Raw genomic sequence first — 9,918 nt, 5'->3', positions numbered from 1 at the left:
CCAACCCTCTGATCGGCCCTGCTCTGTGTGTGACATGGTAGAGCCATAACCTCTCCATCGGCCCTGCCCCGAGTGTGACAGTGGTGGCGCCCCAACCCCCTGATCGGCCCTGCTCTGTGGGTGATAGAGGGTGGCGCCCCAACCCCCCTCCACGGGCCTTGCTCTGTGTGTGACAGGGTAGAGCCATAACCTCCCCATTGGCCCTGCCCTGAGTGTGACAGGGTGCAGCGCCCCAACCCCCTGATTTGCCCTGCTCTGTGTGTGACAGGGGGCGGTGCCCCAACCCCCCAATCGGCCCTACCCTGAGCGTGACTGAGGGTGGCATCGCAACCTCCCGATCTGCCCTGCTCTGTGCATGACAGGGGGCAGTGCCCAAGCCCCTGATTGGCCCTGCTCTGTGCGTGACAGGGGGTGGCGCCGCAACCTCCCCATCGACCCTGCCTTGAGTGTGACAGGGGGCGGTGCCCCAATCCCCCAATCGGCCCTACCCTGAGCGTGACTGAGGGTGGCATCGCAACCTCCCGATCCGCCCTGCTCTGTGCATGACGGGGCGGCGCCCCAACTCCCCAATCGGCCCTGCTCTGAGCCTGACCAGGGGCTGCACTTAGGGATTGGGCCTGCCCTCTGCCACCCGGGAGCAGGCCTAAGCCAGCAGGTCGTTATCTCCCGAGGGGTCCCAGACTGCGAGAGGGCACAGGCCGGGCTGGGGGACCCCCCCTCCCCCGCCCCCCGAGTGCACAAATTTTTGTGCACCGGGCCTCTAGTCTATATATATAAAAGCCTAATGTGCAAACTGTCCCCTGGGGAATTCAACCAACTGGGAGTTCAATTGATCGCTATGATGTGCACTGACCACCAGGGAGCGGCATAGAATGAAGGAAGGCACCAGCTGGTAGCTGGCAGCAGCTAGGGACCCTACCCATGCACGAATTTCGTGCACTGGGCCTATAGTGAATACATAAATAAGTGGAACAATGTTTCTCTCTCTCTTTCGCTAAAATCAATTAAAAAAACATCTTATTTTGCTAATTATATTTAATCCTTAGAATAACCCTCTGAAGAATTAAAATTTGTCACCATTTTACAGATGGAAATACTGATGCTTAAAGAGGTTATGGGGGGGGGCACCCACGGCAGTGCTGGAATTTGAACCAGGATCTGAATAACCATGATCTCTTTTTATCCTATGACTAAAACTCATAGAAAATACCAAATCATTGCTGTACCTTATGTTTTTCGAGGAGCAGCCTGGCTATGTTGATGTGCCCACATTGAATTGCATCCATAAAGGGTGTGAGGCCACATTTGTCTCTGCAGTCTGGTTGATATTGACACCTAGAGCCCAAACCCAAAATAACAGAGCTGAGAAGAGTCACTGCTTCAAACCCAATGGACAGTTGACTCTTGACCACTTACAGTAGATGACATACCCTACAAATGATCTGTGAAAATCTGCAGCACTCTCCCTCTTTTCCTCATCTCAATATTAGAACTTAGCTCTTCAACAGTATGTCGGTTTCCCCCAGCGAATCTGTTCCTCCTCTAAACTTCTGTCATTCCATATTATGGACTACAATTTCTCCAACTTCTCATGCCAGGAGCCCTGATGTAACCCCTTAGCTCTCAAACCCAATCTACTACCTTTCAATTCTGTATTCAAAATATTTTAATTGTATCTTTCTCTTTCGCTGCTTTTACCCCTTAGGAGCAAATCAATAGACAATAGCTTCCTGTTTTTCTCACCTTGGCTTCTGCTTTGCTAATTCATTCTCACAGCTACCAGAATAATCTTTTCACCATGCAATTTGGTATGGCTGCTCCTGTTATAAACCTTTAAGTAGTATGTCCCAAAAACAAAGCACAAAATTTGGAACTTCAGCATGACCTCTAGTGGTCAAGATACTGTCCCACAAACTTGCCTCTCCAGCTTTCTCTTGCCCACATACCCACCGCTCTGTGCTTACTGTAACCTACCTTCTTTATGGTTGTTCTTTCTTTTAGGTCCTGCTTTTTTCCTGGTCCTACCTGCCCTATCATCTTAGTTTCACCTCCCACCTATCCTATCTTCTTATGTTCTATCTTCTTCATGGTCCAACCTGTCCTATCTTCTCAGTCCTACCTTGTTCACCATCCTATCTTACCTGCCCTACTGTCTCCTTGGTCCTACCTTCTTCTGTCCTATCTTCTTCTCCATCACACCTCCCCTTTTTCCGTTCCTATCCTCAACTTCCTGTCCTGTCTTCTCAGTCGCACCTCCCACCAGTCTGATCATCTTCTGTTCCTACCTTCTTCATGATCCTGCCTTTTTCCTGGTCTTTCATTTGCCCAGCTCTTGGCTGCGTTTGCACTTGCTGATGCCCTCTGCTTAGAAATTATTTCTCCATTATTCACTTGGCAAACTCCAATGCATTCTTCAAATCACAGCTCTGTGACTTCACACAGGCCTGTCTTCTCTCCTGCATCAACAGCACCTTTGCTTCCACATGCCATTGTGTACTTTTTCTCTTAGCATTACAGGTTTCCCCTGCTAGCTGAAAGTAGAGCATTCCTACAAAATTTTTTGTAAGCCAAAATGGCATAAAGCAATGAGTATCTTCACCTTTCTGAAAGTTTGCATTACATGTGCCATTTCACTTTTATGAAAGACCTGCATTGCTACAGTAACAGCTTTTCTTGTAAAAATGAAAATCCTTGCCGAAACCGGTTTGGCTCAGTTGACAGAGCGTCGGCCTGCGGACTCAAGGGTCCCGGGTTCGATTCCGGTCAAGGGCATGTACCTGGGTCGTGGGCACATCCCTAGTGGGAGATGTGCAGGAGGCAGTTGATCGATGTTTCTCTCTCATCGATGTTTCTAACTCTCTATCTCGCTCCCTTCCTCTCTGTAAAAAATCAATAAAAAAAATATATTAAAAAAAAAAAAAAGAAAATCCTCTTCGGATTCTTTTGATTAGTGAAAAAATGTACTAATGTAGGTCTTATATATAGGCGAAGTGGGATAATACAAACTTTCAGAAAACAGAGATACCTGTATTACAATTTATAATTTTATGGTATTTACTTGATTGCCTATACTTGTCTTCCACACCAGCCTATAGGTTGTTAGGAAAAGGACTGCATTTGTTTTGCTTACCACCCAGCACCTAACAGATAGGAGGTGCTTCCAAAAATGTTTGTCCAATGAATGAATATCTATAAATTTGCTGACAATCAAGTATGTTCCAATTTGCAGTAGGCAAGCCCTACACATAAGCGATGCTTTCAGGGCACTGCATTAAGCCCTCCTCTATTCTTACTATGCACGGTCTACTTAGGTAATCTGTTCCACTCTTAAAAATTCAATCATCGCCGAAACCGGTTTGGCTCTGTAAAAAATCAATAAAATATATTTAAAAAAAAAAAATTCAATCATCATCTCTGTATTGATGAAGCCCACAGTTGTATCTCAGCCCATACCTGTTTTTTGGGCTTCATATCTGTGTCTCTAACTGCTCCCTTGACATCTTTGCTTGGATGTCTCACAGGCACATGCACTCAACATGTCCAAAAGTGAACCTGTCATCTTTTCACACAAAACCTGCTCCCCCTCCACTGCTCTTTACCTCAGTAAATGGCACCAGCACCAGCTGCTTAAGTGAGAAACCTGAAAGTCATCCTTGACTTTTCCTTCTCTCCCAGTTCTTTTATTGAATCATTCACCTAATACCTCCAGAAATTCTGTTTCTTTGTTACTAATGTTGTGGCCCCATAACAAAGAAACAGAATTTCCAGAGGATGAGGCCCAGAAATCAGGATTTTAAAAAGATTCCCAGGTGATTCTAATGTGCAGCCAAGGTTGAGAACCACTGGCCTAGTTCTACCGATTCTACTGAAGTATCTCCAAATCTTTTCCTTCATCCCTACAGTTAGCTTCTTAGTCCAGCTACAATCTCTTTCCTGTTTAACTACAATAGCCTCCCAACAGCTTTCAAAGCACCCAATCTTGCTCCTCCTCCACTCCATTCGCTATTTTGCAACGAGAGGATCTTTGAAAAATGCAAATTTCTTATTCTACTCACCCTGCTAAAATCCCTTCAATGGCATGTTATATGCTTAAAATAAAACCTAAAATCCTTCCCATAGCCTATAATGTCCCACCTGATTGAAACCTGCCCTTCCTTTCCTGCCTCACCCCGCACCATTCTCCCCCTCACTATATGCTTCAGCACATACTGAGCTTCTTTAGGTTTCTTTCTTTCTTTTTAAAGTTTTATTTTATTGTTTAAAGTATTACAAATAGTAGTACATATGTCTCTCCTTTTTTCCCCATTGACCTTCCCCCGGCTTCTTTCAGTTTCTTACATGCACTATGGTTTTCCCAGGATGAGCATCCCCGAGTACTGCTTCCTCTGACTGGAATGCCCCCCTGCCTCCCACTCTCAGCTTCCTTCAGGTCACAGTTTAAATGACACTGGGGCTGAAATTCCTCACTCCTAGGCCAAGTTGGGTCTTCTTGTCATATGCTTCTGCAGGGATCCTGCAATTCCTCGTAATGGCCACCAGATTCATACAACTAGTGCAGTGTCTGTGAGTTCCATAAGAGGGAAAACACATTGTCTCATTTCTATTGTAACCCCTGCATCTGGTACAATTCAAATAGGCACTGAATAAATAGATGAATGCTTGTTGAATGAACAAATAAGTGACTTTCTCTCAAATTTGTTAGCTATTTTTGTTTTATGTTCTTTAAATTATCTGCTATGTCCTTTGTTCTCTTCTCTTTTGGTACTTTAGCTGCTCTTGAACAATTTGCTTGAGCTCTTAAGTAGCATCGACATTAGCTGTCATAATTAGCAAATATCTTCCTCAATCTGTTTTGTTCTTACCTCTGAAGAAGCACCTTTACTGCCTCTAAACAGCCATGCATTGCTGGGAGAAGAGAGTTGAGAATTAGAGTTTTTAGGTGCACATATAAAATGCTTTTTTCCTCTTGGCACTGGTCTCTGTCCCATCTTTTTAGCTATGACTTACAGGAAGGGGCAATTAAAGTAGGTACATTAATAAAAATCTAGCTGGATAATTGGTAAAGAATGATGTTTTTACTGAATAGGTCCATAGCCAAAACTGATTATCTTGTCTTTATGAACACTTTTATGGCAAATTTCCAATCCTAAACTTACCTATCTCCTCCCTTTTGAGTTGAGCCAGGCAGTTTTTGCCTAGGAAATGTAAAAAAATTTTAAGAGTAATCCATGACAAAATAACCAGGAATTTAATTCTACTACTAAAAATAACTATGGTCAATAATAAAGCTTTTTGACTATCTGTGCACCACTACTTTGTGTAAATGACTAGGTACTATTTCTCCAGAAGAGTAGGGGACCTAGTCAAACAATTTGTGAGCAGAGAAACATTTTCTTCACTCTTGCAAAAGGACTCCTTGGTCCTTACGTGCCCACTGTGGCTAGAACAATTGTATGCATATTTCCTAAACTATGTCATGTCACAGGTATTGATTTTTAGAGAAATTAAAAACCCTGTATTCTAATTCAATGAATTCTCTAGAAGGCTAAAGATTATTGTCAAGATTTCTTGATCTGGACTCAAGCTCATTAATATCCATTTCATCTTATACCACAGCAGCTTTGCTTTTTACAAATTTAAAATAATCTATAAATTATAATTCAGAATTAAGACTAATTACTCAAAACAATAAAAATACCCTAAATTTATATTTGACATTATCACTACATAAGTCAAATACACTCAGGTATTTAATTATAAGTACCTATGTTTATTTAAATAGATAGTGCTGTGGTAGATATTGCTGAGGACATTTAAAAACTGTCTCTTGCCCAGCTGGTGTGGCTCAGTGGTTGAGCATCAAACTACGAACCAGGAGGTCACAGTTTGATTCTTGGTCATGGCACATGCCCAGGTTGAGGGCTCAATCCCCAGTAGGAGGCATGCAGGAGGCAGTTGATCAATGATTCTCTCTCATCACTGATGTTTCTATCTCTCTCTCCCTCTCCCTTCTCAGAAATCAATAAAAATATATATTAAAAACAAATAACAATCAAAAACCCTGTCTCTTTTCCTCCTGTCCTTAATAATAAAAAAAATGTGAAAATGATCATAAAAATAGCAACAGCCCGTTCTGTGCTCATGTGTCACACACTGTGCTAAGGGGTTTACCTACATTCGGCTCCTTAAACCCTGTAATAACCGTGCGATATGGGCATCCTTGTTATCATTATCTTGCTGTTGAAACTAGCTCAAGAGACTAAGCTCCTTGCCCAAGGTCAAAGACTTAGTGAGGAAAAAACCAGCATACCATCTAACTAGCTGGGAAGACTAAGACCGATATTTATGAAAAGTGAACTAATACAAGAAAGAAGTGCATGTTAAGTACCAAGTGACATTAGCTTTAGAAACTAAGTATATGCCAAAATATCCAAAAGCTGCTCTTCTTCACCAACCTCTATTTTCCAAATCTCTCCAACTCGGCCATTCTGCAGTGCTGGGGGAGGCAGAGCTCCGGGCCATACCTGCCGTGTGCAGAGGAGTTCTGCTAATTTTGCTCTCTGTCTTCCAGGCATCTGGGCAAACGGTGAGCAAGTACTGGAGGATTGGAGGGTCCCCTTCTCGGCTGGCAATATGGAAACTGTTCCAGCCATCTTTGTTCTTCAGAAGCGGATCTGCACCATGTTCTACAAGGTCCTGGATCACCTCGAGATTCTTCCTTGTGCAAGCCATCATCAGAGGAGTCCTAAGGCCAAAGAGGACAAGCTGTTAGATGGAAGGGTAGCTGAGACATTATAAGGGTACAACCAAGTCTTTAAAAAACACACATCCTTGGTAGAGATGGAAAACCTAGAGGACTCAGGGATTTGGGAAGCAGGAAAACTTTCAACTACTTTGCCTGCCCTGAGGACTCTGGGTGAAATAAGAGGAAAATGATTGTGATGTAGGCATGCCTACAAAAGGGGGATACCAAGGAGGCAAAGCTGCTTCTGAGACAGTTTCTAGTATGGCACTGAATTGGGACAGAATTAGTTCAAATCATAGTTTGTCCTGAAGAATATTGCATAAAAGGTATTCTGCTGAACTTACCCCACTTACTTTAGTCAAAAACCACTTATCCTATCTTATATAATAAAAAGGTAACATGCAAATTGTTCCCTCAACTGGGAGTTCGACCAAAGGCCCCCCCCGCCCCCCGCCCCCGGGCCGATCGCCCCGATTGGGGTGGGCTGGCTGGACCCTACCCACATACAAATTTGTGCACTGGGCCTCTAGTTAATTATATTATGCTGAAAGAGTTTAAAAAGAGCATTTGACATTGTACCTAGCTATAACAAACATACATTGGTGAAGCAAATGAAACAGTGTGATTATAATAAGTCTCTGTACTGACTTGTGTCCACAACTATAGGAGAGTGAACTACATTATATCTATATCAAGAAAGGTGGCTCTCCTGCCACATGAATGATTTGGGGTAAGCCATTTCACTTCCATGAGCTTTTTTGTTGTTGTTGTTGTCTGCAAAACGAAGGAGCTATGATTTCTGAAAAGCAGCAGCAGGTCTTGTGTACCTTCTCATTGCCAGGGTTAGAACCAGTGTCTGGCACATTGTGGGAGCTCACTATAATTGGGTGATCTCTAAATCTCATCTAAGATTTATCTTATAAGATTGCTATATTAGTTAATTACCAACACTACTTTTTTTTGGGGGGGGGTGAGGGGTAATCTATACTAATAAAAGGGTAATATGCTAATTAGAAGGATGGCTTCTGGACGTCCATCTGGACAAAGCCACAGTGGCTGCGAGGCCCGGGGTTCATGGCAGCTGTGGGCTCAGGCAGCTGCGAGGCCAGGGGCTCAAGGTGTGCCGTGCCAGCACAACCAAGGGTTCCGTGAGCCTGAGGGGGGTGGCGAAGGATTAAAGAAAAGACAAGAGAATATAGCTGGGGCTTGGTGGATCTCCCGTGCCTGGGTGAGACCACAGAGAAGGATCCAGCCAGCAAGCCGAGGCTTTTATAGTCAGAGAAAAACAAGGTAGTGGTCACCATAGTTACAATGTTCTTGTGAGTTTCACTTGTTTTGGCAGCACTTGCTGCACCTCCCACAGCCCATTAGCTACCTAGGAAGGATCTAGGGAGCACTATAAGGTTACGCTTAATTATGCTAAGAGGCTCTGCCCTCTGAGCTGGGACTTGTTTGTGGCTCTGCCACAGGTCAATCTGAGGCTTAACTCTAGAGCCACTCCCTACATCAGGGCAACCATGAGCCCTGGTGGCTGCAAGGACCAGGGCTCAGGCCTCGCAGCTGTCATGGCTGGCAGTGGCAGCAGCAGCGGGGTGATGGGGGCGGCGCCTTCCCCTGATCAGCCTGGTCACCTCCCACAGAGGGAGGCCAGACTGTGGCTCCCTATGGGGAGCGGGCCTAGGCCGTCAGTAGGACATCCCCTGAGGGCTCCTGGACTGTGAGATGGGGCAGGCTGGCTGAGGGACGCCCCCACCCCAGTGCACGAATTTTCATGTACTGGGCCTCTAGTGTAGTAACAACAGTGAATGAGAAATTAACAGGAAAACAACCAGATAAATGAAGGCTGGAATTTTCAAGAACCTCATGAAGGGAATGAATCTTGAGCAAGGCAGGATCATTGGAAAAGCAGGTACTTCAGAAAGGAAAAAAAAAAAAGAGGGGAGAGAGAGAGAGAGAATGGGCAAAAATGTCTCACTGTGATTATACACTTCCCAAATACAGAATCAAATGAACCTCATCTTTTTAGCGTTTTGTTTTTGGCTGTTTCCTTATCTGAAGTATTGCTTTGAGGAGTATATGAGGTCTATGCCTCTTGGAACTGTCTTTAGGTCAACTTTCCAGCAGCACAAGAAAAGCAGTCTTGTGCTTAGTCACAGCCAAAGTGCAACCCTCAAAACACAACCAGGCCTACTCCCCTCCCGGTGGGCAAAATGTACTTGACTATACACGGCTGTCTTCTGTGTTTATATAATCATATCAGGAATTACTTGTAGGCAAGAACTTCACTATATTATGAATTTTGCTACATTCATAACCTCTAAGTGAGTACTGAAAACAATGTTGGTCTAACAAAATGCAATTGGTTTGTGTGATGGTAAAGGTGAGTATGTGTGACTGTGGAGGTGGTTATACAAAGCTACACATGGTAAAATCACATACAGAGAGCATCACATACATATTAAGTGTAGGTACAATCTGATGAAATGTGAATAAGTTTATTGACTGTAGCAATGTCAATTTCTTAGTTCTGTTACTGTAGTGTAACCTGTAAGATGTTAACGCTGGGGGAGCCTAGGCACATGGGACTTCCCTGAACATTTCTTTGTAACCTTCTGTGAACCTATAGCTATTTCAAAATTTAAAAAGTTAAATCAATGCCATTGGTGAAGTAATCATTTACCAGATGTCCCCAGAAGAACTTCGTATCCTGGGGCTCATGTTATATGGGGAATTCATTGATATTATTCTACCTGTTTGATCATATTCTGTACTGTTCTCTGCTTTATAAAGGGGAACAACTGTCTGGACCAAACAGTTGACTCCCAAGGTTTGGAACAATGTGCTCTAACGGGGAAGGTTGAGAAGCTATGCTGTAGACTCTATAGTGTAGAGTCAGAAAAAGTACATGGGAATATATGATTCTGGGGAAAAGGGGTTAAGGGGTGTCTTTCTGGAACTCCTGCCACCTACCAGTCAGCCTTCTTCAGGCAGTCGACCACAGCTCCTCGGCCCAGCAGGTACCGCACACAGTCCCGGTGACCCATGGAGGCAGCTTCGTGTAGGGGCCGCTTGTAGTCTCGGTTGGCAGCCTCGATGTCCATGTCCCAGGCCTCGGCCAGATAGGCCAGGATGTCCCGATGCCCGTGGCGGGCGGCGCAGTGCAGCAGGGTGTC

The 9,918-nt window shown here is 44.3% G+C and overlaps 1 protein-coding gene across 1 annotated transcript in view; it reads right to left on the bottom strand.

Annotated features, from left to right (window-relative positions):
* ANKRD16 (ankyrin repeat domain 16) overlaps positions 1-9,912 on the bottom strand; it is a 15,792-nt gene extending 5,880 nt beyond the window's left edge. Inside the window, exons 1-5 of the mRNA XM_005869504.2 lie at positions 9,716-9,912; positions 6,525-6,745; positions 5,157-5,195; positions 4,863-4,905; positions 1,227-1,335 (exon numbers count right to left, since the gene is read on the bottom strand). Coding sequence (XP_005869566.1) covers positions 1,227-1,335; positions 4,863-4,905; positions 5,157-5,195; positions 6,525-6,745; positions 9,716-9,846 — 543 coding nt within the window. The 5' untranslated portion in view covers positions 9,847-9,912. The remainder of the gene's footprint in view (positions 1-1,226; positions 1,336-4,862; positions 4,906-5,156; positions 5,196-6,524; positions 6,746-9,715) is intronic.
* Positions 9,913-9,918: the final 6 nt, after the last annotated feature.

Source organism: Myotis brandtii, unplaced genomic scaffold (assembly GCF_000412655.1).
Source record: "Myotis brandtii unplaced genomic scaffold, ASM41265v1 scaffold297, whole genome shotgun sequence".
In the NCBI taxonomy this organism is placed as follows: Eukaryota; Metazoa; Chordata; class Mammalia; order Chiroptera; family Vespertilionidae; genus Myotis; species Myotis brandtii.
Note: the sequence above shows the minus strand (reverse complement) of the source record. Positions and strands in the feature narration are given on the sequence as shown.